We start from the raw sequence: 26,911 nt of genomic DNA, 5'->3' as shown, positions 1-26,911 counted from the left end.
TGAAAAACGTTGACCTCTGAATTTTGATGATGTAGCAATGGTCATAAGTGTGAAACGTGATCTTAAAAGTTGTTTTTTTTTCAATGCCCTAAGTTTGGTCGTTAAGCGAACTCTTGCAAGTTGAGGGATTCTTTTTGTGTTTCACGGCTGCTTTTTAAGGTTTGGTGCCCAAACTCTCACCTCTCTCCGCTGTGACAAAGGCAATAAAATAAATTAATCCATCAAAGAGGACGACCAAAAATAGCAAATGTTACATATTTATTTGGTTCAGCTTGGAAACGCAGAAGCTCCGTCGTCCACAAGACCCAAAATTGGGGTGGTTTTTTTTTTTTTGGCAGTCTGCTTCACCTCCCAAACTTTAGATCCAAGCTTTCCTCCCACACGAGGGGCGGGAACTACAAATCCCATCACCCGTGCCACAGATCGGAGAAGACCGGCCCAAATTGGAGGAACCCCAAACTCTGCAATTGTCCCAAACCAGCATCAACTTCCACAGTCCATCTCGGCTTTCTTTGCACCCCAGTTATGGATCCTTCCCCCCCCTCCATGAGTTGTGGGGTACAAAGTCACCCCAAAACATTTGGTATTTAAATACAGGACAGAAAAACAGTATTAATATTATGCAAGACACTGAAATTCAGAGGGGGGGGGAGAAGGAAGAGCAGGAAAGGAGGGGGGTTTGCCCGTCGTGACCCCCCCGTAACCCTGAGCTGATGTCGGGGAGACCCTAACAGCCCTCAAAAGGAGATGGGGGGGGTGTCTTGTTAAGTTTAGTGGTTTAGGCAACGTGGCACCGGCAAACATCCCCCGCCTGGCCAAGATGGGAATTAAAATCCCCCGTTCTGAGCCTCAAAGAAGCCACAAAATTTGCTGCCGGAAAGTGAGGGGGGGAAAAAGGCAAACATTTGGTTCAACGCATCCACTGTGTTACGTCCTCCGTGCCACGCCGACACCCACAAACGCCCACCATACACAGCCCCAGACAGACAAAACACTTCGCACCACCAGTCCAAGTCGCTCCCTTGCTTGCGCGGCTTAAGACGGGTCGGCAACATGCGGCTCCGTTGGCCAACCCCACCCCTGGCTGTCCCCTCCCCTCCCGGCCTCAGAAGGTAAGGGGGAGGGTGATCCCAGAGCAGGTGGTGACTGGGCGGCAGTGAGTAGTTGTCCAGTTGGCGACGCGCCCACCCAGTCACACCGGTCGTTAAAATTATTGGTTTTTTTTTCCCTTCTGTGGGAAACGTGGGTCCAAATGGCTCTTGGGAGTATTTTAAGGTTGCAGAGCCTTAAGACTACAAGGCCCATCCCTCCCAGGGCAGCCCAACCTATCGCCGGAGGGCGCCGTGTCCCATGCCAGCAAAATAAAATGATGAATCAGCCATTGAGACAAGTGCCTCCACATGTGCCAGTTTCCAAGCTGAAAGAGGCGCCCACGCGCTCCGGCTGGTCGTCTCGAGGTCCTCCGGTTTCTGGGGACCCACAATGGGGCCTTTGTTAAACCAAAGATGGCTTGTTTTGTTTTCTTCTTTTAACAAGCAAAGATTCTTCTTTTCTCCTGTCCTAATTTTTCAGGGAATGTGTTTTGTTTTTTTTTGGGTGGGAAGGGCATTGGCCCAGTGGCCAATATAGAACTATATTTATGAGACTTTCAAGGATATTGGACCGCCGTTTGTCAGAAATGGTGGGTCTCCTGCTTGGGTTGGACTGGATGACCTCTAAGGTCCCCCCCCAACACTTGATTATCTGTTTCTATTCCACCAAGTATCCTTTAATGAATTATCCACCTGGCACACAGCTCTCCACTGGGGGTGGGGAGGGTTTCTTCCCAGTTCCCTCCCCACCTCTCGGTGGTCTCTGGAGAATCTGAGGGGTTCAGCCCACCCCACCCCCCACCCCACCCCTGGGAACGACTAAATCCACGTCGAAGGAAGAAAGCAATTTGATTTTCCAAACATGGCACCTTTAAGAAGTTGGGGACTTTGATTCCCAGAATCCCCCAGCCAGCTACGTCCTCATTTCTTAAAGGGGGACAAGCGCCAGAAAACCCAGATTCTGGGGGTTTTAAGGCCACAAAGCCCCCAGAATGGCCACTTTCCCCAACGCTGGCTGAGGAAGGCTGGGAATTGGAGTCCGTACGCCTTAAAAACTCGCTGAAATTGAGAAACAGAAATCTTCAGGATGAGGAGGTTAAAAACTGTCTTGTCGTGCGTGCAGAGCTTTGGTTACAACAATAAGCCACCGATCTTTTTTGGACCAGACCTTGGTCCCAGCACCCCAAAAACCCGAGCAGGCACCCCCCAAATCAAGCTGAGCACCCACCCCACCTTCTATGCCAAAAGCTTCCCTGAAAACCACAACTTTAAACTCTTTTTAACAGCAGACCATCTAAAAACCCAACGCCTTCCCCAAACCTCTTCGCTCCTTTCGAGAGCTGGACTTCAAGTCCCATCATCCCCCAGCCCGGAGACGGCAGACAAAGGGGCAGGACAGAGTCGAACGAAGCTTTGCGCCAGAAGTGCCAAAAGCCCACAACGGCTTTTTGGGAGCTGAAGGAACTAGGATAAGAGACCCAGGTTTTGGGATACTTGGAAACACTTCCCAGCTGGGCATCCTGTCAAAAAAGGGTATGGGGTTGGACTAGATGACCTCCAGGGTGCCTTCCAGCTCTGGGTTGTCATTCTGTTATTAGAAATTGTGGGAGCTTCATCCGTGGAGGCTTTTCAAGAAGAGACCGGACTGCCCTGTCAGAAATGGTGTAGGGTCTCCTGCTTGGGAAGAGGGGGGGTTGGACTAGATGACCTCAGAGGTACCTTCCGGCTCTGTTATTTTGTTGAAGCACATCTGCACAACCAAGGGAGAAAAGACCAGGAAGAGACCATTTCTGAGAAACCCATTGCTGTCAAGACCCAAACGTACCCAAACACACATACCCCTCTACACAACAACACACAACCACACACTTTCTCTCTCTCTCCTTCTCAGACCAGGAAAACTGTCCCCAGTTTGAGACGGTTTCAGCTGGACATCACCGAGGTCCTCTGTCCAACTTCTCCGGTCTTCTCGAAAAACATAAAATCCTGCAAAAGATTAATAATAGTTTTAAGAAAGGCAGAAGAGAAGTTGCCAGAGTGTGAAGTGCCAGGCGGTCTCGTTTTTTGGGGGGGATCCCCACCACCCCCAGATCTCGTCCCCCTTTCCTCAACTCCGGACTCACAATGAGGAAGCAGGCACCCAGCAGGACGGCTTTCACCTTCACGTCCAGATCGATGGGGAACTGGATCCCAAAGTTGTCCGTGTCCGTGAAGACTTCCTTGAGGAGGCCGCTCCACTGCTTACTGATCCGGCCCACCCCGCGGGATTCGTCCCAGGTCTTCACCTGGTGGGAAGTCCACGTATGAAACTCAAGGAAGAGACAAGGAAAGCCCTACACTTAGGCAAGGAAAACCCAAAGGACCCATATAGACTGGGTGAAACCAGGCTCAATAGCAGGAACTGGGAGAGGGATCTTGGAGTCTTAGTGGACAACCAGCTAAATAGGAGCCAGCCGTGTACAGCAGCAGCCGCCAAAAAAGCCAATGCAATCCTAAGTTGCATTAACAGAGGGATACAGTCAAGATCAAGTACTAATACCATTCTGTAAAGCCTTAGTAAGGCCACCCCTGGAGTCCTGCATCCAGTTTTGATCACCACGCTATAAAAAAGATTGTTGACGCTCTAGAAAAAAGTGCAGAGAAGAGCAACCCGGATGATTAGGGGACTGGAGGCTAAAAGATATGAAGAATGGTTACAGGAACTGGGCATGGCTAGTCTAGGGAAGAGAAGGACCAGGGGAGGCAGGAGAGCAGCCTTCCAATAGTTGAGGGTGGGGGGTTGGACTAGATGACCTCCATGGTCCCTTCCAACTCTGCTAATTTGACTTTCATCTGATTCTAATGAACAAAAGGACCAGGGGAGGCAGGAGAGCAGCCTTCCAATAGTTGAGGGTGGGGGGTTGGACTAGATGACCTACAAGGTCCCTTCCAACTCTTTTGATTATCTGTTCAATTGATTGACCCAGCTCGACACAATGTCGCAAAAGGGGATAACTGTCGTAACTGAGCCGGTTGCCAAAGCATCTCAATTTGGATCACGTCACCCTGGGGGGTGCCCGTCGTTAAGCGTGAAAAATGGTCCTAAGTCAACTTTTTTTTCCTCCCCCCCCCCAGGGTTTGTTGTCACTCCGAAAACAGTCACTAAACGAGCGCGCACCTCAAAGCTGACGTCCCCACCACAGCTGCAGGCAAAGCAGGGCCCCAACACCCTCAGCACCGTCTCCTTCTCCACGTTCTGGATGGAGAACCTGGGCATGAAGGGATGCCAGGTCTGCACCACATAGCCGATGGTGGCTCCCGGCGGGCTCTGGACCTCCATCTGGGGAGGTGGGGTGTAGAGAAGGGGGAAGGGACAAAGAAAAAGCTGGCGTCAGAATAAATGAGATGGGGCAGCTGCCCAAGTTAGTGTGATGCCCCAAATGGGCGTGGCACAAAGGCAACACAAGTCACATAAGTAAGAAAAGTCCCTTTAGTAGCTCCAACTTTGCCCCTGCAGCTAATAGACGGGGAATCAGGGCCCTTTCCTCCCCCGTAAGCCAGCTAACCCACAATGCTCCCTTCTCTGTTCCTCCTTGCGTGCCCTAGGAGGAAGAGGGGGGGTAGGCCTGGGTCTTCCTCTGAACCCCCTCTTCCTTGTTCTACCTCTCCCCTCTGCTCTGCCCGGCCGGACTTTGCCCTTCCCCAGTTTCCTCCACGGCCAATGGAGCCACACTCCCACTCCCTGTCAGCTGCTCGGCCTCCTCCTCTGAGTCCGATTCCGACAGGGGCATGACAGTTAGCCACCAATGCTTGGAAAATAAGTTCTCTTGCAACCCAAACTGGGGGAGGGGGAGGAGAGAGAGGAGGGACTCACACAACAACAGCCGCAGTGTTGAACAGTCGCATACACAATGGTTAAATCAAGAGTTTCGCTTAGTCCAACGGGTGAGAGATAAATTGGGGTCCAGCTTAAAAAAACCATCAAGTTGCTGAGATTTTCTATAACTCTTTTTCATAAACCTTGTTAAAGAAAATTTGGGGGAATATTTTCCCTATTGGTTAAAGTTGGCTGTCAAAGAGATTGACAGGACATCAATCCATCAGGAAGGCCAGTACAACTCTAAAAGGCAAAAGGGGTTCTGTCCCATTCAACCACAGGGCGAATTCACCAGGACACTGGGAGTTCTAGTCCTGTCTTAGGGGCACGAAACCTTAGATTGGATGATTTGAGGCTTTTAAGGTGGGACTAGAACTCCCATTCTCCTGGTGATTGGACCAAAGTCACCCAGCTAGCTTTCATGGCTAAGGCAGGACTAGAACTCCCATTCTCCTGGTGATAGGCCCAAAGTCACCCACTGGCCTTTGTGCCTAAGGCGGGACTAGAACTCCTATTCTCCTGGTGATTGGCCCAAAGTCACCCACTGGATTTCGTGCATAAAGCAGAACTAGAACTCCCATTCTCCTGGTGATTGGCCCAAAGTCACCCACTGGATTTCGTGCCTAAGGTGGGACTAGAACTCCCATTCTCCTGGTCATTGGCCCAAAGTCATCCAGCTGGCTTTCCTGCCTAAGGCGGGACTAGAACTCCCCATCTCCTGGTTGAGCCTGGGTGCAACTGCCCACCCAACCACACTCGCCGTGTTACCTCCTGAAGGCAGCAGGGGAAAAAGCAGCTGACACATTTCAGGGGACGGACCAGTCGGATGACTTCGCGCCCGCTGGGGTCGTCCAGCCTCATGGAGAAGCGGCGTAGCGAGCCGCAGCAGTTCCGGGTGCAACAGTCGTTCTGCTCCTCGGCGTGGAAGATGTGCTGCCCGAGGCTGTTTCGCACCTCGTACTTGTTGTTGCCTTCGAAGCCAATGAAAGCTACGGCGAGAAAGGGATAAAGGAGAGAAAGGGATAAAGGAGAGAAAGGGATAAAGGAGAGAAAGGGATAAAGGAGAGAAAGGGGTAAAGGAGAGAAAGGGTAAAGGAGAGAAAGGGATAAAGGAGAGAAAGGGATAAAGGAGAAAGGGTAAAGGAGAGAAAGGGATAAAGGAGAGAAAGGGATAGAGAAAGGGATAAAGGAGAGAAAGGGATAAAGGAGAGAAAGGGGTAAAGGAGAGAAAGGGATAAAGGAGAGAAAGGGGTAAAGGAGAGAAAGGGATAAAGGAGAGAAAGGGATAAAGGAGAGAAAGGGATAAAGGAGAGAAAGGGATAAAGGAGAGAAAGGGATAAAGGAGAGAAAGGGGTAAAGGAGAGAAAGGGATAAAGGAGAGAAAGGGATAAAGGAGAGAAAGGGGTAAAGGAGAGAAAGGGGTAAAGGAGAGAAAGGGATAAAGGAGAGAAAGGAGAGAAAGGGATAAAGGAGAGAAAGGGATAAAGGAGAGAAAGGGATAAAGGAGAGAAAGGGATAAAGGAGAGAAAGGGATAAAGGAGAGAAAGGGTAAAGGAGAGAAAGGGGTAAAGGAGAGAAAGGGATAAAGGAGAGAAAGGAGAGAAAGGGATAAAGGAGAGAAAGGGATAAAGGAGAGAAAGGAGAGAAAGGGATAAAGGAGAGAAAGGGATAAAGGAGAGAAAGGGGTAAAGGAGAGAAAGGGATAAAGGAGAGAAAGGGATAAAGGAGAGAAAGGAGAGAAAGGGATAAAGGAGAGAAAGGGATAAAGGAGAGAAAGGAGAGAAAGGGGTAAAGGAGAGAAAGGGATAAAGGAGAGAAAGGGGTAAAGGAGAGAAAGGGATAAAGGAGAGAAAGGGATAAAGGAGAGAAAGGGATAAAGGAGAGAAAGGGATAAAGGAGAGAAAGGGATAAAGGAGAGAAAGGAGAGAAAGGGGTAAAGGAGAGAAAGGGATAAAGGAGAGAAAGGGATAAAGGAGAGAAAGGGATAAAGGAGAGAAAGGGATAAAGGAGAGCGCGAAGTGTTCGGTGCAATGTGTGTGATGGGCTCTGCAACAGACAGCTGAAGGGATGATCAACCAGCCTGAAAGGGGATTTCACATGTACTGCCGCCTATCCGCCATGGCGAAGGTTTACCAGATTTGAGCAGGGGCAGAACAAGAAATCAATGTGGCTAGAGTACTTCAGCACATTTTTTTGATTGAGTAACTTTCTTTTTTAAAAAAAAAAAAATCAAAGTTTCGAAGATTTAAAAAAAGAGAAACAAGTTCTCACATTTTACAGCGCTATCATAGTAGCGAAGATGTCCTTTAGTAACAATTAGATTCATTTACCATAGGTATATCTGTAACTAATTTACTAGTTCCTTACTTACTATACTACTGTTAAAGTAGTACAATACTTATTTATCTACATGACTTTACATATACACGCATAAGTCATATATCGTATTCTTCTTTGAGATTTTTTAAAAAGCTTTTAATTTTTTTAAAAGTACAAAAACACAAAACAAAAAATATAAAACCATCTTCAATTACATACAGTGTGTTGGTTGGTACTAGTCTCTTGTGCATAATCTCTACAGTCATTCCCTTCTAATTACTTTTTAATCCTCATATCATGCATAAGTTATATGTATTTCTGATACAATCATTCTTAATTAATAGGCTGTTACTTGCATTTCATCATTTTATGTGAGCAAATCCCCATTTTAACTTAGCCTACTTGATAACATTCATTTCATCATCATCACCATTTATTCAATCATATTTTATCCCTACAATAGTTTATTCTTCTTTGAGATTTCTTTGGTCATTTTGACAAACATCTTTACCTTATTGATTACTGCTAGATCTGTGGGGGTTGTGGTATTGTGATTATCATTCAGTAACTTCCTTAATTAGAAGGTGGGAATGAAGTATATATATATTTCGATTTCAGCCAAGCGAGTTGGCCAGGGAATTCTGGGAGTTGAAGTCTACAAGGCTTAAAGTAGCCAAGCCCCCCCCCCCAAGATATAGGGACCCACTTTCTGACTTTACAACTGCCCCTCCTCCCCCTGCAGTTCAATGGCTCAGGGAAGCTGAGTCCCAGGCGGGCCCTGAACTCTGTCCATGCACAAGGTCTCCAAAATAAAAAAAATAGGGCTTTGACCCCCTCGTACCTTCAACCAGTTCCACCTTCTGATGGATCAAAATTTGGTCCACCTGAAAAGGAGACAAAAACAGAACAGAAGAGGAGAAGGTGACAACAGAGAACAGCAATATGCGAAATACAAGGGGGGGGGGGAGAGAAAAAGAAAGAAAAGTGGGACTCAAAATAATTTAACAATGGTTTTCTGCCCTAAGGACTGGCTAGGTAGGCATGGCCAACTTGTCACACCCAACCCTTTCCCCAGGCCTTGGGTCTATACACAACAGCTCCAGCAATGAAAGGGTTAACCAATCTTCAGTTTCCTGGTGGGAAATGTCCCTCCACCCCCTTTCCTTCCTTCTCCTCATTCCCATCTTTCCTTCCTTCCTTCTCTCCCTCCTTCTCATTCCCATCTATTTCCTTCCTTCTTTCTCCTCATTCCCATCTCCTTCCTTCCTTTCCTCCCTCCTTCCTTCTCATTCCCATCTTTCTTTCCTTCTCATTCCCATCTCCTTTCCTTCCTCTCTACCTTCTCCTCATTCCTATCTTTCCTTCCTTCCTCTCTCCTTCCTTCCTTCTCATTCCCATCTCTTTCCCTCCTTCTCTCCTTCCTTCCTTCTCATTCCCATCTCTTTCCCTCCTTCTCTCCTTCCTTCCTTCTCATTCCCATCTCTTTCCTTCCTTTTCTCCTTCCTTCCTTTCCTCTCCTTCCTTCTTTCGCATTCCCATCTCCTTCTTTCCTTCTCCTCCATGGTTGACAACCAACGTGGTATTTTCATATAAATCCCTTATTATTATTTTTTTTAAAAAAAGGCCCTAAAGCAGAGGTCTCCAATCTTGGCAACTTTTAAGACTTGTTGGACTTCAACTCCCAGAGTTCCTCAGCCAGCCGTGTCTGTTTATTTTTTTCCCCCGTCTCCCGAAAAGGAAGAGATTTCAGAGGAAGGGATTGCAAGAGTAAGTAAGCTATGCCGGTTGAGGAACTCTGGTGGGAGTCGGAGTCCAGACGCCTGAAAGTTGCTAAGGTTGGGGACCCCCGCCCTAAAGCACCCACCCTTCCTTGTGCTTACCTGAGCCAGGTACTCCAAGCCAGGTGGGATACTAGCCGACACAGGCAGGTAAGGGGTAATGGCCGCGTGGGGATCGCTGGGCTGCGGGTGTTGTGGGGAAGCGGAGTGGTCGTGGTATCCTCGGGGGGGGCGGTTGGGGGGCAGCCACGTAGCCGGGTCCGGGACTGGCGGCGGGGTAGACGTTGAATCCAGCGCTGGGTGCAGAGGGCCCGGCGTGTGGCGGCACGACGGGGTAAGGCTGAGGAGCCACTGGGTATCCTGGCTGTGGAACATGGTACCCTGGGGAAGAGGACAAAGGGAAATAAAAAAACTCGATCCCGGAAAAACTTGGCCACTTTTTTTTAGCTGCCAACAGTGGCAAGTTAACAGAATAATATGAAGAGCCCAAAAGGACCTCGGAGGTCATCCAGTCCAACCCCCTGCTCAAGCAGGTGACGCTTACAGAATCACAGGAGTTGGAAGGGACCTTGGAGGTCATCCAGTCCAACCCCCTGTTCAAGTAGGAGACCGTGTTCCATTCCAGACAAACGGCTCTCCAATTCCTTTTTAAAAAACCTCTAGGGATGGGAGCCCCCCACAACTTCTTGGAGGCAGTTTCCAAACGGCATGGATGGAGCATGGGCAACGTAGTCCTGGAAAAGGGCGGCTTGCTTTGCTCGTCGAAAAGGTCGCCAAAGGGGTATCACAGGACACCGTAACTGTCATACCTATGAGGCAGTTGCCGAGCCTTTTGTTATTGTGACCGTATGGATGCTGCCAGCGGTCATTAAGACTGAAAAACGGTCGTAAGTCACTTTTTCCGTGCCGTTGTACCTTCCGGCCACGGAACGAACCTGTCGCGAAAGAAATGACGAGCGGCATTATCACACGTTCGGGACTCCCAAGAGACCCATTCAAAGCTCATTTCCTTTTTATTCGTTCAGCAAGTTTCTTGATTTATTCGGCAAGGCCCCAGGGCAGCTTGCCAACTTTAAAAATAAAAAAAAATCCATCATGTCATAAAACTCATTGCAAAAATAAATAAATAAATAAAGGCTAAGATCTCGTCACCTGGGGGGGTTGTTGGGAATGATGTTCCACAGGGGTGACAGCCGCCAAGTTGCATCAGAGAAAGGGGAGGGGTTCACTCTGCCCCCCCCGTCCCCAACCTAACCTGCCCAGGTGCATTCCAGCCACGCCTCCATCTGCCCCCTCCAGGCTTTGCCCCGCCGGCTTCTTCGCCTGGTGGAGACAGGAACACAGGAGCGCCTGCATCATCGTCACGGCCACCTCCAGTTTCTGGGACTCGCCTGTTCCTGCAGGCATACGGGTTTAATCAGATTAGAGTGGGAAGGGACCTTGGAGGTCTTCTAGTCCAGCCCCTATGTTCAATGCCCCTATGCCATTTCAGACAAGTGGCTGTCATAATCTCTTCAGTGATGGAGCACCCACAAATTCCTCCTTAGTTGCAGGTTGCTTCTCTCCTTGGTTCGTTTCCATCCGTTATTTCTTTTCCTGCCTTCTTTGGTGCCTTGGAAAAATAAGTGCCCCCGCCACCTCTTCCTTGGGGCAGCCCCTCAAATACTGGAGGACTGCTATCCTGTCCACCCTCGTCTTTCTTTTCTCCAGACAAGCCAAAACCCAGTTCCTACAACCCCTTGTGTGTCTTGCACCCCAGGCCTTTAATCCCCTTCGTTGCTCTTCTCTGCGCTTTTTCCGAAAGTCCCAACCTCTTGTTTGTCGTTGGTGGTGACCAAAACGGGTCGCAGGGTTCCAAGTGTGGCCTTACTAGGGCTTTACAAAGCGGTGCTAAATCCTTCACCTGGTTTTAATTCTGTGTTTCTCCCCTATGCAACCCAGGAGTTGTACTGGCTTTTTGGGCTGCGGCCGCACCCAGCTGACTCACGGTTCAAGGGATCATCCGACTAGGACTCCCAAGGTCCATCTCACCGCACCTGTTTGGAAGCCAAGTTTCGCTCAATGCTTGCACGAAAAGGCAGCCGGATGGGCAGAAGGGCAACCATTTCTGGGAAGCAGGCATCAAAGGGATATTTTTTTTATTTTTATTATTATTATTATTGGTAAATCTTTAGTGAGATTCACAGCTTTGGGGGCTGGTTGGTAGCTCAACAGCTCGAGTCCTAACCAAGGACCTAGGAACTGTTTTTATTTTTATTTTTCTTCTCCTCATTATTACTATTCTTTTCCTCCTCCTGATTCCCCTTCTTCTCATTATTCCTATTACTATTCTTCTACTCGTTATTATTCCTCTTCTTCTTCCCGTTATTACTATTACTATTATTCCTCTTCTTCTTCTCCTTATTCCTCTTATTATTCTTATTCTTTATTATTACTATTCTTCTCCTCTTCATTATTCCTCTTATTATTAATTATTATTATTATTATTATTATTATTAATTATTATTATTATTATTATTATTATTATTATTATTCTCCTCCTCCTTCTTCCTCCTCCTCCTCTCCTTCCTCCTCCTCCTCCTCCTCCTCCTCCTCCTCCTCCTCCTCCTCCTCCTCCTCCTCCTCCTCCTCTTCTTCTTCTTCTTCTTCTTCTTCTTCTTCTTCTTCTTCTTCTTCTTCTTCTTCTTCTTCTTCTTCTTCTTCTTCTTCTTCTTCTTCTTCTTCTTTTCTTCTTTCTCCTCCTCCTCCTCCTCCTCCTCCTCCTCCTCATTCTTCTCCTTCTCCTCCCTAGTCTTCTTTGTCTGTCTTTCTCGCCTTTCCATTGCTGGTTTCGCTCCTGCAGCTAAATTCAACATTTGCACCTAGTGGAAAGTTAAGACTTAAAAGCAATCAAAAGAAAGAGAAAAAAAAAGAACACGAAAAATGAAAATGTTGACTAGGCTTCCTGGCTGACTCACAAAGTTAGATCACAGGTCTTAGATCATCAGTGGGATGACTTTTGTGAAGCTGTCAAATTAATTTTATTTCTCAGACGTAGACGGAGAGAAATTCGTCTCTCTTCATGCTGGTGTTTATCCTGTTTTGACAGCCCTCCGGCTCTTATCCATTTTCACCACAGCCTCTTTTTCTTCTTCTTCTCCCAGGAAGCGTAAACATACATTGAATCAGAAAGACGAAACTTACTGAGTTTCGTTTCTCTTCTGCCTGGACACCTGTGGCTGCAAACGTGCCCCGTAAAAAAATAATTTTTTTAAAAAAGTCACAGTATTTGCAAAGAATATAAAAAGAGAAGGTGTGAGCGAAGATAATTGAGACAGAGAGTTTTCCTGCTACCAAATGATGGGGGGAATCACCTGCTGGGACCCTTTTCGTTCTAAAGCAGGAATCATGTCTTGTGGCAAGGAGTTCCAAAGTCTAATCTCTGGATCCTGTTGAGATTTTCCCACCCCCAACCCCCTTTTTTTCCCCCTGCCCCGATTCTTCTACCACTCAAGATTTACTGATTTTAAATCCTGTAGATGTCTATAGGAAGGGAGTTTGAAAACTTTAAGACTGTGGACTTCAACTCCCAGAATTCCCCTGCCAGCAATTTTTTTCCACTTTGCTGAAGTCAAGATATATCTACTGCATTCCCACCATCTATTAAGAAAATTTTAAAAAATTTTTAAAAAATGGGATAAAGTAATCTAGCCGCATTTTAACAGCTTGGAAGGGACCTTGTACGTCATCTAGTCCAACCCACCCCCAGCCAAGCAGCAAACCCTACATCATTTCTGGAAGGAAGGAAGGAAGGAAGGAAGGAAGGAAGGAAGGAAGGAAGGAAGGAAGGAAGGAAGGAAGGAAGGAACAAAATAAAAGAGTTGGAAGGGACTTTGTAGGTCATCTAGTCCAACCCCCACCTGCCCAAGCAGAAGACCCTACACCATTGCTGAAAGAAAGGAAGGAAGGAACAAAGGGAGGGAGGACAAAATAAAAGAGTTGGAAGGGACCTTTAGGTAATCTAGTCCAACCCCTGTCTGCCTAAGTAGGAGACCTTACACCATTTCTGAAAGAAAGAAAGAAGAAAGAAAGAAAGAAAGAAAGAAAGAAAGAAAGAAAGAAAGAAAGAAAGAAAGAAAGAAAGAAAGAAAGAAAGAAAGAAAGAAAGAAAGAAAGAAAGAAAGAAAGAAAGAAAGAAAGAAAGAAAGAAGAGATGGAGAAAAGGGATGGAGAAAGGAAGGGATGGATGAAGGAAGGAAAGAAGGAAGGATGGACAGAATAAAAGAGTTGGAAGGGGCCTTGTAGATCATCTAGTCCAACCCCCCAGGCAAGCAGGAGACCCTACACCATTGTTGACAAATGGCAGTCCAATCTCTTCTCGAACATTTGTTCTCCTTGTCCTGCCTGCCTCCTGGCTGGGAATTCTGGGGAACCCTTGTTGGCTGGGAATTCTGGGCATTGAAGTCCAACCCGTCTTCCATTTGCTGCAGTTAAAAAAGAAGTAAACAGTGCCTGGGAAACGTGCAGCTTTTTAAGGAATGTACCAGTTGGGAGCGAAGGGAAAAAAAATTCCAGCCAAAAAAAGGGAAAAACAAAACAAATCTAGTAATTCCATATGTGGATTCAAATATTCTGGCCTGAACTGAATTTCCAAAGGGAATAAACTTTGCAAAACAAGAAAAAAAAAATCACAGTTGAATCAAAATCAGCTCAAACCAACTGCAGAATTTCTGGGTATTTTTCCCCTTTCGAAATCAGGACATTCAAATCGCTGACCAATGAAAATTCGAACCCAGAACGTCCTCGACATACAATTCATTTAGTGACCATTTGAAGTTAAGATGGCACTGAAAAAAAAGGCGACTTAGGACCGTTATTCACACTTAAGACGGCTGCAACATCTCCACGGTCACCTGATCGAAGTTCAGACGCTTGGCCACTGATCCGTACTTATGACGGTCATGCATTTGAGACCTGACCAGCAAAATCAGTGCGGGAAGGCGGCTTCGTTTAATGGAAGAGCTTTGCTTCACATCTCTGGCAACAATTATTGCAAAATCAGCCGCAAGTCGCTCAATCACCGCCTTGCTTAACGACATAAATTCTGAGTCCCATCTAGAAACATCACTAAGCAGACAAGGCTCAAAAAGCACGTATTGACTAAGGCCGTGATGTCGAACCTATGGCACACGTGCCGCGCAAAGCTGTTTCTGCCAGCACACGAGTCGCAAGCAAACTTATCTCACTGCGCATACGCACACCTCACAGCTGATTTTCGGGCCAGTTTGAGGCTATTTTCGGCCCCACAGAGGTTTGAGGAAGGCCTCTGCAGGCCGAAAAATAGGCCTGTTTTGTACTTCCGGTATTTCGGTACTTACCTCACCGCACAAGCGCACAACTCACAGCTGATTTTCGGCCTGTTTGAGGCTTGAGGAAGGCCTCTGCAGGCTTTGCACGCTGAAAAATAGGACCATTTCGTCACTTCCTGTATTTCCGGAAATACCGTAAGTGATGAAATGGACACATTTTTCGGCCTGCAGAGACTTTCCCCAAGCCTCTGTGAGGCCGAAAATAGCCTCAAACAGGCCAAAAATCAGCTGGGAGACGCAGTGCAGGTAAGAGGGGGGAGACTGCGCGCACATGCATAAGGGGGTGCATTGCCTTCTGGGTGCTGGCACCCGAGCGCAAGCGTGCACACAATTTTTGGCGCAGGAGCCCAAAAGGTTAGCCACTACTGAACTAAGGGAAATGTCAGGAAACTGGGATGTTTCCTTCTTTCTCGTCCCCCAAACAGGGCATCGCACAGAGCAGAGATACCGAGAAAACCACACACCTGGAGCTGCCATGATCCCCGGCTTCAGAGAGAGAGATCCCCACTCTGGGCGTCCGATCACTACCGGCCTCCTCCTTCCATCTGCAGGATCCCTGCAAGGGAGTAAAGAGAAGCTGTGGGTGTTTTCTTTGGGAATCTGGTGTGAAAAAAAGTGAATTCATTCCACAAAAAGGGGAATGGGGGAAGGGAGTCAGTATCCCCCCCCCCAAAAAAAAAGTCTTCAGGAATTTAAGGGGTGGAGCAGCTTATTCATTGCATCATGGAGGAGAGGGGAGTACAAGTTTGGCCCCCTTTAAGACTTGTGGACTTCAACTCCCAGAATCCCCCAGCCGACAAACTTGGTTCTTTTAGGACTTATGGATTTCAACTCCCAGAATCCCCCAGATTGTAGGGTTGTAGAAGCTTGGCCTCCCTTTAAGACTTGCAGACTTCAACTCCCAGAATTCCGCAGCTGGCTGAGGAATTCTGGGAGTTGAAGTTCACTAGGCTTAAAATGGCCAAGCTTGCGCATGTGCATATACATACGATTCTAACTCCCTCCTCACAAACCAGCTACAGGACATCATCGACTAAAAACAATTTATTTAGCGACCGTTCCAAGTTACAACCGGAAAAATGAGATCGAGGACCGTTTTTCACCCTTAATGACATTGCCGCATCCTCGCGATCAAAAATTTTCAGGGGCCGGGCAACAGACTCAAATTCTTACGGCAGTGGCATCCTCCCGAGTCACGCAATGATCATCCTTCTGACAAGCAGAGTCAAGGGGGAAAGCTGGATCCACTTATCCACCCGTACGACTAACTTTAACCCCCTGCGATGGTTCACTTAACGACGTCAAGAAAGGTTGTAAAAGGGGCATTGGTCTTACCTGATATGCTGCTTCTCGGTGTGCCGAGCAGAGAATCCAAGAATGGGGCATCCCAAAGCCGGCTGTTCTAAGGGTGGGCAGCAGTCTGGTCCCGCTGGTCCAGTCTATATGCACCTTCTGTAGCGCGCCTGCCAAAGGCCGCTTCAGCCAAGCAAAGGCGCCCAGCTTGTAGTGCCTTGTGAACGGGATCCAGAAGACCACGCTACTGCCCTACAGGTCTCCTCGATGGAGGCCGTGTCACCCATGCCACTAGTCGTGGCTGCGCTTCTGGTCAAATGGGCTGTCACTCGCCTGGGCGATGGGAGAGCTTGGAGCTCGTAAGCTTTGGCGATGCATGCCCGTATCCACCGGCCGATGGTGTCACCTTGTTGTCCAGCGTGGAGGGCTGGAAGGATATAAACACGGATTCTGACCTTCTAAAGGAGGCTGTCCGTTTAAAGTAAGGCGCGGAGGGCCATCCTGATGTCCAAGGTGTGTGATTTCTTCTCCAAGGCATGGGTTGGGCTCGGGGAGAAGTCTGGCAAGGTTACGACCTGTGCCCTGCGGGATGAGTTCACCTTGGGGAGGAAGGAGGGATCCAACCGCAGGACCACCCTGTTTGGGTGGAATATGCAAAGGTTCTCTCTTATGGAGAGAGCTGCCAACTCAGATATCCGTCTGGCCGAAGTGATGGCCACAAGGAAGGCCACCTTGAAAGTGAGGAAGCGCAGGCTGGCTGAGCGTAATGGTGCAAACGGCACTTATCAGAGCTTGTAGTACTATAGGCGATCCAGGTGTAAGCAGTCGGTTGGAAGGAGCTAAATGGCTCGTCAAAATTTGATGGAAAATCCATGATTTTGTAGGGCCCGGATTGTGATCTGCAGATCCTCTGTCGCCCAGAGGGGAGAGGAAGACTGTATCAAGGTATCGTCCAGGTAACATTGGATGGGCACTGGGATCACCCAGAGATGTGCCGCCAGCAATTTGCTGGAAGTCCTGGGCGCTAGGGATAGGCCAAAGGGCCTTGTGCCGATAATGTCGGCCCATGTAGTGGAACTGCCGGTGGGACAGCCAGATGGGTACGTGGAGGTATGCCTCCGTCAGGTTTGTGGATGTTAGGAAGTCGCCTTCTTGGATGCTCTCCAGTATTGACTGCAGGGACTGCAAATCTGGAATTTTCTGTAAATTAGACATTTGTTCAATCTTTTCAGGTCCAGAATTGCTCTCCAACCCCCAGGTCTTTGGGACTACAAACAGGATGCAGTAGAACCCCTGCCCGTTGGTTCTTTGGGACCTGTTGAATGGCTTGGATGTCCAACACGTGTTGGACTGCTGTCTCCATGTGGCCTCTTTTTGCCTTGTTCCTTGAGATAAGGTGGATTACAACTGGATAATTAAATCGTATCCTTCCCGTTTTATATTTTGGGACATACTGGACTACTAGAATAACCTAATGGATATTACTATACATTTTTTCTTTTCTTTTTCTCTTTCTCAATTTTTAATTTTTTTTCTTTCAATCTTTTACTGAGATTGGTACCTTTTTTCTATTTTTGTTTTCTTTTTCCTATCTTCTTTACCTTTTTACATTTAACATAACAAGGATTTTTCCCCCTTTTGATTCATTTTTATTTTTATCACTTTCTTTCCTGAATTTCTTTTTTCCTTTCGGATTTTGGTGATCTCTCTGGATTTGTGCAGTGCCCCATCCCCGGTGGAATATATTGGATTAGGGCATAGAAGAGTCGAAGAAAGAAATTTGGAGAAAGACCCCGTTGTGGAATATAAATTGATTTTGAATACAAAATGGAATATAAAGAGATTATTAAGAGACAACAAATACAATATCAAAAAATGAAAAAAGCAACAAACATCCGCTCCATCTTCAGCCTCCTCCTCAGCGGCTTCCAGCCCTGGAGGACAGAGATCCACTGAGTTGTGTTACAGCAAGAAAAGAGGGTTACAATGTAGGTGGAAATTAAAATGATCCTTCAAACATTACAAAAGCAAAAAGAGAGTGGATGAAAAAATAGGGAATGTAGAAGGAAAGGTAGAGTACATTCAACAGCTGATGATAAAAAATTAGAACTGATAGGAAAAATAGAAGAGAGCAGACATAACAATAAAAGATGACAATTATTACAAACTCAAACAACAAATCAAGATAGATCTGGAAAAATGGGGTAAGATGCAAGTTATCGCTAAGAGGAAGAATTGCAGCGATTAAGATGAACATATTACCAAAAGTGTTGTATTTGTTTCAAACAATTCTGATAAAATTGGGGGAATTTTTTTTTTGAAGAATAAAATAGTACTGAAATACATACGGCAAGGAAAGAAACCAAGAGTTAAGGTAAAGACGTTGCAGGATGCAAGAACCAGAGGAGGGTTTGGGTTACCTAATTGGGAAATACGCTGCTCAAAAACATAAAGGGAACACTTAAACAACACAATTTAACTCCAAGTCAATCACACTTCTGTGAAATCAAACTGTCCACTTAGGTAGCAACACTGATTGACAATCAATTTCACATGCTGTTGTGCAAATGGAATAGACAACAGGTGGAAAGCAGAGGCAGTTAGCAAGACATCCCCAATAAAGGAGTGGTTCTGCAGGTGGTGACCACAGACCACTTCTCAGTTCCTATGCTTTCTGGCTGATGGTTTGGTCACTTTTGAATGCTGGCGGTGCTTTCACTCTAGTGGTAGCATGAGATGGAGTCTACAACCCACACAAGTGGCTCAAGTAGTGCAGCTCATCCAGGATGGCACATCAATGCGAGCTGTGGCAAGAAGGTTTGCTGTGTCTGTCAGCGTAGTGTCCAGAGCATGGAGGCGCTACCAGGAGACAGGCCAGTACATCAGGAGACGTGGAGGAGGCCGTAGGAGGGCAACAACCCAGCATCAGGACCGCTACCTCCACCTTTGTGCAAGGAGGGAAAGGAGGAGCACTGCCAGAGCCCTGCAAAATGACCTCCAGCGGGCCACAAATATGCATGTAGCTGCTCAAACGGTCAGAAACAGACTCCATGAGGATGGTATGAGGGCCCGACGTCCACAGGTGGGGGTTGTACTTACAGCCCAACACCATGCAGGACGTTTGGCATTTGCCAGAGAACAGCAAGATTGGCAACTTCGCCACTGGCGCCCTGTGCTCTTCACAGATGAAAGCAGGTTCCCACTGAGCACATGTGACAGACGTGACAGGGTCTGGAGACGCCGTGGAGAACGTTCTGCTGCCTGCAACATCCTCCAGCATGACCGAGTGGGTCAGTAATGGTGTGGGGTGGCATTTCTTTAGGGGGCCACACAGCCCTCCATGTGCTCGCCAGAGGTAGCCTGACTTCCATTAGGTACTGAGATGAGATCCTCAGACCCCTTGTGAGACCATATGCTGGTGCGCTTGGCCCTGGGTTCCTCCTAATGCAAGACAACGCTAGACCTCATGTGGCTGGAGTGTGTCAGCAGTTCCTGCAAGACGAAGGCATTGATGCTATGGACTGTCCCGTCCATTCCCCAGACCTGAATCCAATTGAGCACATCTGGGACATCATGTCTCACCCATCCACCAACGCCACGTTGCACCACAGACTGTCTAGGAGTTGGGGGATGCTTTAGTCCAGGTGTGGGAGGAGATCCCTCAGACCATCCGCCACTCATCAGGAGCATGCCCAGGCGTTGTAGGGAGGTCATATAGGCACGTGGAGGCCACACACACTACTGAGCCTCATTTTGACTTGTTTTAAGGACATTACATCAAAGTTGGATCAGCCTGTAGGGTTTTTTTCCACTTTAATTTTGAGTGTAACTCCACATCCAGACCTCCATGGGTTGCTACATTTGATTTCCGTTGATAATTTTTGTGTGATTTTGTTGTCAGCACATTCAACTATGTAATGAACAAAGTATTTAATGAGAATATTTCATTCATTCAGATGTAGGATGTCTTATTTTTGTGTTCCATTTATTTTTTTGAGCAGTGTATATTATCAGGCCACGGTATTAACCTGGATGAAAGAATGGGTTACACTGAGAAATAGAAGGTTGTTGATGTTAGAGGGACATGATTTGCAATTGGGCTGGCATGCATTTTTATGGTATGGGAGAAGTAAAATACATGGGTATTTTCAAAAGCATATGGTCAGAAATGCAGTGTTATTAGCATGGGGGAAAACCAGAGGACATTACATGAAGATTTCAGTCTGGCTATCAACAACATAAACACTTATACCCCTAAATGTTTGTAAAATGGGAACTATTACTAGATATAAAGATATCTTAAATGAAGAGGGGGAGCTCAAAACAAGAACTGAATGAACAAAGGTTGGAAATGCACTGGTAATCATATACGCAAATACGATGAATAGTAATAGCACTTAGACATATACCACTTTATAGTGCTTTTCACTATAGCGGTTCAGAGTCAGCATATTGCCCCCAACAATTTGGGTCCTCATTTTACCCACCTTGGAAGGATGGAAGGCTGAGTCAACCTTGAGCCTAGGCGGTGGGATTCGATCTGCCAAATTGCAGTGGGAGTAGCTTGCAGTACTGCACTCTAACCACTGCACCACCGGGGCTCTTTCATATCAAGATATGAAAAAGATATTAAAGCTGAAGGGATTCATAAGGTGTTGACAGAACGTGATAAAATATTAACAGGAACGGAAAATAAGGTGATCAAAAAATTGTATTGTTATTTACTAGGTGTTAAATTAGAAGAACAAGTTAAGGAAACGATAGCATAGGCAAAAAAATTTGGACAGAAAATGGCAGAAGCTATGGGACAGGAATTATAAATTAACAATATCGACAGCATATTAAAAAAACTTGTTCAAGATGTTTTATAGATGGCACTTTGCTAAGATATTCAGAGATAAATCAGCCAAATGCTGGAAGGGCCACCAGACACCTGGAACATAATACTATATATGATGGCCTTGCAAAGAAGCTAAAAAATATTGGACAAAAATACACACATGGTTGGAAAAAATGATAGAACAACATATAGATTTGAAACCTGAAATATTTTTATTAGGGATTGTACCTGAAGGCTACAGTAAAAAAAAAAAAAAAAGCATACTTAATCATACACGTATTAACAGACGCTAAAATTGTATCTGCTCAGAATTGGAAAAGTGGTAAGATACCGGCAGAGGGAAAAGTAATTGAGAAAATATTTGAACGTGCAGAGATGAATAGGTTAACATTGGTAACTAAAGAAAAAGAAGAAATGGTATATTATATGGTATGGGGTTTATTTGATCAATGGTTGGAAAGTAAAAGAAATTACAATTAATACTTTTTTCAACCAATATAACAATAATCCCATTTTCTTTTAGCTGCTGTTGAATATGTCTTATCATTTTTAACAAACTTAAAATTTCTCTATATTTTCACCTACTCCATTTTAATTTGTTTTACTTTGGAATTATTGTAAATATAAAAAACTTTTCTAAAAAAAGAGATGGGGCAACGTATGAAGAAACTTGGGGGTGGGGGAGAGGAATCCAAGGGGAGACCTAGTATCAGGTCATGCCCTCTGGGGTTGCTTCCTATTGATTGGTGAATAGGCTTAAGCACCCGCCAATGGGGGGTTGGATCTGTCGTCACTTGGAGCGATGAAAGGGGCAACGGCCTCTGCCTTGAAATGGCCGCTTGCCTTGGAAGTGTCCTCTGTTTCTGTACTTGAACTCTGATCCGTCCGGCTCCCAACCTGGTCTGTGGGTATATGCCCTCTGGGCTTGAGGGGCATCAAACCCCGTGCCAGTGGGCCGAAAGGAAGCCCCACGGAAATTTTTTCCACGGCGATCAGTTGGTCTATGAAGAGAAGGCAGGATCTTTCTCCCATCCTTAGTCTCCACCAGAAGGCGCTCTAGGGCCTCTCCAAACAGCTTGCCCCCTTGTAGGGAGCAGAGGCTAGGTTCCACGTATTTTTCGTGTCTGCCTTCCAATAGCGAAGCCACAGTAGTCGGCGGGCCACCACCGAAGAGGAAAGGGCCCTGGAAGCAAACTTGGCGGCAGTTAAGGTGGCATCTGCCGAGAATTCCATAGCTGCTATCACTTTGTTCATATCTTGGTGGAAGCGGAGGTCACCAGGGGGAACTCTCGCTTGTATCTGGCGGAGCCACATCAACATGGCCCTGTTGAAGAATGAGGCGGTTGTCGATGTTTTGATTGCCATGGCAGCGTTCTTGTGCACCTTGCGGAGGGTGCACTCCGCCGGCTTATCCCCTGGGTTCAGAGCATCCTCTTCATGGTTAGGCAGGATGGTGGAGGATACTAAGGCCGCCACTGGGCCATCTATAGTTGGTGGTTCCAGTGCCTTGGAGAAATCCGGGGCCACATTATAAAATCTTCTTTCGTTGTCATTTAGGGGAGGGCACACCCCTTGTTGGGCCCATTGCTTTTGGACCAGGTCCCGGAATAGCTCAGGGGAGGGGATTTCCTCGCTCTCTATGGTTGGTGTGAAAAGAGCAACTCATTTGGGTCCACGGGGTCCAATGCTGGCTCCGCTCCCATACCTGTTGTGGCTTTAGCCTTGAATAACAAGGATTTAAAGAGGGATGGGGAAAAGAGCCCTGTTGGGGCGGTTCCGGTGGTCCCGGAGCAGCCTGACGTCTTTGTTGCAGGCCTGCCGCGATGCCCTGCGCTATGGCCTCCGATATCAGGATTTTCATCTGGTCAGAGATTTCAGGGCCCTGACTCTCCTGTGGGAGAAGTCCCGCCACCGCCGTGGGAGTAAAGCTGGCCTCTGGCGCCCCCTTCCTCCGCTTAGGCGGTGGCTGCCCTTCTCCTGGCAGCGGCTTCGAATCAGGAGCCATAAAAGCCTGGTCGGAGGGCAGAGACAGCTGCTCTCTGGCGCCACCTGGCGACCCGGCCTGAGAGCCCAGGGGACTCTGGTGCTTCGCGCCGATTGGCTGGCTGAGTTGCTGGGCTGGAAAAGCGCGGGAAACTCCAACTGTTTCCTCCGCGGGGGTCTCCGCCCTCCCCCCTTTAGCGCTGTTTCCGCCTCAGCGGCCCTTTTGTCAGCGGCCTCCAGGCGGCCCCTCAGGGCATCCTTCTCCTCGGCCTTCGGGGCTCTCTGGGAGGAGAGGGCTCTCGCCTTCAGCCTGGCGGCGGCTCTTCTGGCGGCCGACTTGGGCCCCGCGGAGCCTTTCGGGGGACTCTGGTCCTCCTCCCCGCTCGGCCCTGCCGTTCCCGGCTCCGCCATTTTAGTATCCGGGGCCTCCGGACCAGGCAGGCTCGTTCCTGTGAGGAACCTTTTGCTGCCGCCGCGGCTTTATTTCTCTCTCAGCCGCTCTAGGCTTCCCCGGGCACTCGTTCGTTGCCTGCGGGGCTCGGTGAGTGACCTTGACGGGATCGGGACAAAAGGCGGGCTACGCCAAGCGGGCCGGGGGAGCCAGCCTCGCCTTTTTGCCGTCTTGTGAAGGCTTCGGAGCCTTGTTACGCGGGGCCGTCAGAACCCGGGGAACAATAAGTGCGTCCTCTCCTCGAAGAGCTCCGTCTTCCACGGGTCTCTCGGCTGAGGGAAAAGTCCGAGTCCGAAACTGGGCATGCGCAGGCCAGGGAGGCGTGGCCTAAAGGTTGATTGACTCCCCTCAGAAGAAGCAGAGTTAACCCCTTCCTTTCCTTGGAGTCTCTGCTCAGCCCACTGGAGGAGAACCACGTTTCCCAGAAATTTTTGCCAGATGCAATAGAAATAGGAATGGGAATAAGAATACTATAGAAGAATATAATATAATATAGAAAATAGAATAGAAATAAAACAGTGAATAGAATAGAAAAGGAATGAAACGATTAAAATAGAAATTAGAATAGAACAGAATAGAAATTAGAATACAATAAAATAGAATAGGAAATAATCCTTTATTGGCCAAGTGTGATTGGACACACAAAGAATTGGTCTTGGTGCAAATGCTCTCTGTATGCATCAGAAAAAATAAAATGCATTCATCAAGAATCATAAGACGCAACACTGAGTGATAGCCACAGGTTATGAATAGAACAGAACAGAATATAGAATAGAATGTAGAATAGAACAGAATAGAAATAATAGAATAGAAATAAGAATAGAATAGATAACAGATAATCAGAGTTGGAAGGCACCTTGTAGGTCATCAAGTCCAACCCCATACAGAATACAATAGAATAGGAATAGAATAGAAAGAATAGGAATAGAATAGAACAGAAAGAATAGGAATCGAATATAATTCTTTATTGGCCAAGAGTGATTAGACACACAAGGAATTTGTCTTTGGTGCATATACTCTCACTGTGTATCAGAGAAGATAAAATACATTAATTGTTACTAATAAGCTATCAAATCATACATAGGTTACTAATAACACAATCAAAAGATACTAGGACAACAAAATTATATGAATTGTGAAGACACAAGCAACACTGTTACAGTCATTAAGTGGGAAAAGGTAGGCAATAGGAAGGATGAGAAGAAGAATAGTAATACAGCCTTACTAAGTAGTTTGACAGTGTTGAGGGAATTGTTTTAGCAGAGGGGTGTCCTTGTGTCTAGTTGTTCTGGGGTGCAGTGCTCTATGTAGCGTTTTGAGGGTAGGAGTTGAAACAATTTATGTCCGGGATGCGAGGGGTCTGGAGATAAACATAAATCTCACTTAACTGTCTTTTTTAGCAACATAAATAGTAGTAGTAGATAAATAAATAATAATAGTAGATGGACTAGCTGTATGGATTCCTCCTCCTACTACTACTACTATTATTACTACCACTACTTGGGAGTCCTGAAGAAGGCATGGAACTACAGCCTCCATGAGGCTGTAGCCACCACCCCGGCTGAGCAACCTGGGAGTCGGAATCCCAACACCTTGGGAAGTGCTGGGTTTGCAGGCAATTGCCAGGCATTGCACCAAACTTGCGCTGGATGCAAAAAAAAAGCACACACACACACACACACCAAGCACACACACACACACACACACCCTTTCCCTGGGGCCAAGTCAGCTCCTGGGCCTCTCCTCCACGCCAAAATCTACCCCCCTCCAAGCTGGCCCTGCTCTGAACTTCCACTACTCTGCAGCACAGCCAAGGGAGGGGCGGTAAAGCTCTCCCCCCCCCCTCCCCAAAGCCAGATATCCAAACGGTGGAGCTGCCCTGGGAAACTGGGGCGCCTCTACCCCCCAAAATGAACAAGGGCCAAAAGTCCTTGCACCCTTTTAGGGAAAGGAGGGGGAAGCCATCGGAATCCTAACCCAAACCCTTTAACCCGCCGGGGGAAATCTCAAAAGCAAAGGTGGAATAATAGCTCCCCCTCCCTTCCCCACGAAAAGCACCGCGCCCGTACCGTCCCTTTCGCTCCAACTCAGCCCGCAGGCAGCGAAGGCGTCAGTCCGGGGCAACCCTGGTAAAAAAAGAAAACCCAGGACGATTCGCACGTGACTGCCGAGAAACTGGATCTCCCCCTTTCCCAGTGGCTGCCGGGTGGTGGTGGTGGCGGAGAGAGAGGGAGAGAGAGAGAGGAAGGGGCGGGAGGGGAGAGCAGCCTTTCTCCAAGCCGCTTTCTTCCCCAACCGGGCGCCCGCCGCAAGAACGCCGGCCAAAGCAACGCCGCCTGGGAGAGAGAAAGGATGGGTGGATCCCGGTGATCCAACCGCTGAGCACCCCCCTTTTTTTTCTCCTCCTTCCCAGCCTCGCCCTTGCCGCCCTCGGGGCTTCGGAAAAAGAAACACACACACACACACAAGTGTTGCTTTGGCTTCAAAACACAAAACAGACACAAAGGATGGCCAACCGGGGGCGGGATCGGAAGCAAGAAAAGGGGCTGGGGCGGCATGGTTGCTCACCCACCCCAAAATGCCAGCAGCCCCTCCCCTCCCGGGAAAAAATAGCTTGTGTGTGTGTGTGTGTGTGTGTCCAGGAAGGGAAGGGGTTTGGTTTCTTTTCCAGCCTCCTTGGATGGACAGCAAGACTTGCGGAGGTTTTGTTTGGGTCGGCTGAAAGCTTGGAAAGTCGGCATCCCGACGTTGCCGCCTCGACTCGCGTTCGTGGTTGCGTGTTGTGTGTGTGTGTTGACTCTGGAGGCTGCGACGTCCTTGGATCTCGCCTCTTCCCCGTCCAGCAGGTCTCCCCCACCTACCCACCCCCACCCCCCCGAGGAGGGAGGGAAGGGAGGATGGTAGCAGGAAGAAAAGAAAGGCAGGAAAGAGGCAGGAGGGAGAGGGGGTGGGAAGAGAAAAAAAGGGAGGAAGGAAAAGGGAAGGAAAGAAAGAGAAAACAACAGGAAGGAGAGGAAAAAGAGGGGAGGAAAAAGACAGGAAAGAGGCAGGAGGGAGGGAGGGAAAGTAGAAAAAGGAAGGAAAGAGAAAGGAGACAACAGGAAGGAGGGAAAGGAAGAGAGCAGGGAGGAAAAAAGGGAGTGAGGAATAAGAGGAAAGGGAAAGGAATGGAAGGAAAGGGAAAGAGGAAGGAAAGGAGGGCGAGGGTAGAAAGAACAGGAGGAAAAGATAAGGAAGGAAAATAGAAAAGGAGGAAAGAAAAATAAAAAGGGAGAGAAAGGGGGAAAGAGGGAAGGGAAGAAAAAGAGGAAGACAGAAGGAAGGAGGGGGAGAGAGGCAGCCCACTTTTCCCAAGGTAAGGAAGGAATAGAGGGAAGGAGAGAAAGAAAAGAGGAAGGGGAGGGGAAAAGGAGGGATGGATACAGAAGGAAAGAAGGAGAGGAGGGAGGCAGCCCACTTGGTAAGAAAGGAATAGAAGGAAGGAGAAAAGAGAGGGAAGGAAGGAGGGAGAGGTAACGGGGACTACGTAAAAACCCGACCACCCTGTTTCTGAAGCGTTAAATATTGGGGGGGAGGGGTTCAGCCTTATGGGTCCGGCGATCCCTGCTCTACTACACCCCGGCAGGGTAGGCCAACTCAGGGGAGCCGCCCGTCTCCGAGAGCGGCGGCCAAAAAAAGAAGTGAAAACGGGAGACAAACGGCTTCCCACGCCCTTCGTGGCCGGGGATGATGGGTGGGGTGGTGGTGGTCAGTCCGAATTGCGCAGCCTGGGAGAAGAAAGCAAGCGTTGGATCCCGCCCTCCTTTGACCGCGCTCCGTTCCCCGCTTCCCCCACCGTTACCTGCAGGCCCGGAGGGAGGCGAGCGGTCCCCGGACGGTGCCAGGAAGCCACGCTCGTCGCGCTGCCCCGCCGGTTTTCTGCTTTGAGGAGGGAGAGGGGGAGGAGCTGGAG

At 47.9% G+C, this 26,911-nt stretch overlaps 2 protein-coding genes across 5 annotated transcripts; both read right to left on the bottom strand.

The window, feature by feature from the left end:
- Positions 1-240: 240 nt before the first annotated feature.
- Positions 241-26,911, bottom strand: PLSCR3 (phospholipid scramblase 3). 4 transcript variants are annotated; one of them, XR_015746005.1, is made up of 9 exons: positions 25,029-25,169; positions 14,857-14,948; positions 9,147-9,425; positions 8,108-8,150; positions 5,716-5,936; positions 4,249-4,410; positions 3,215-3,376; positions 2,959-3,077; positions 241-2,841 (listed from the first exon to the last, which is right to left on the bottom strand). XR_015746005.1 is itself a non-coding variant. In XM_087947615.1 (9 exons), exons 4-9 carry the CDS (start codon positions 9,417-9,419, stop codon positions 3,015-3,017), a joined length of 924 nt encoding a protein of 307 aa, XP_087803741.1. In that variant the 5' UTR covers positions 9,420-9,425; positions 14,857-14,948; positions 25,029-25,085; positions 26,801-26,882; the 3' UTR covers positions 679-3,014. The 4 variants fall into 4 exon arrangements, 3 of the variants coding, with proteins under 3 accessions (XP_087803741.1, XP_087803740.1, XP_087803742.1); XM_087947615.1 differs by adding an exon at positions 26,801-26,882 and having other exon boundaries at positions 679-3,077; positions 25,029-25,085; XM_087947614.1 differs by lacking the exon at positions 25,029-25,169 and adding an exon at positions 26,801-26,911 and having other exon boundaries at positions 679-3,077.
- LOC113427897 (lamina-associated polypeptide 2-like) lies at positions 20,715-23,415 on the bottom strand. The gene is given in 4 exon segments (XM_087947612.1): positions 20,715-21,605; positions 21,608-22,174; positions 22,177-22,299; positions 22,302-23,415. Coding segments are annotated over 4 exon segments (1,209 nt in total). The 5' UTR covers positions 22,531-23,415; the 3' UTR covers positions 20,715-21,315.

This window comes from Notechis scutatus, chromosome Z, assembly GCF_049901735.1.
Source record: "Notechis scutatus isolate UNSWTSFEM ecotype Mainland chromosome Z, rNotScu1.2, whole genome shotgun sequence".
NCBI lineage: Eukaryota > Metazoa > Chordata > Lepidosauria > Squamata > Elapidae > Notechis > Notechis scutatus.
Note: the sequence above shows the minus strand (reverse complement) of the source record. Positions and strands in the feature narration are given on the sequence as shown.

Bases quoted from the DNA above. Each gene is read 5' to 3' on its own strand.
- PLSCR3 (XM_087947614.1), bottom strand. From the start codon at position 9,419: ATGTTCCACAGCCAGGATACCCAGTGGCTCCTCAGCCTTACCCCGTCG. The intron at 3,377-4,248 runs GTGCGCGCTCGT...ACTTCCCACCAG, and splicing joins GTGGGGACGTCAGCTTTGAG to GTGAAGACCTGGGACGAATC. The intron at 3,078-3,214 runs GTGAGTCCGGAG...AATCTTTTGCAG, and splicing joins TGGGTGCCTGCTTCCTCATT to GATTTTATGTTTTTCGAGAA.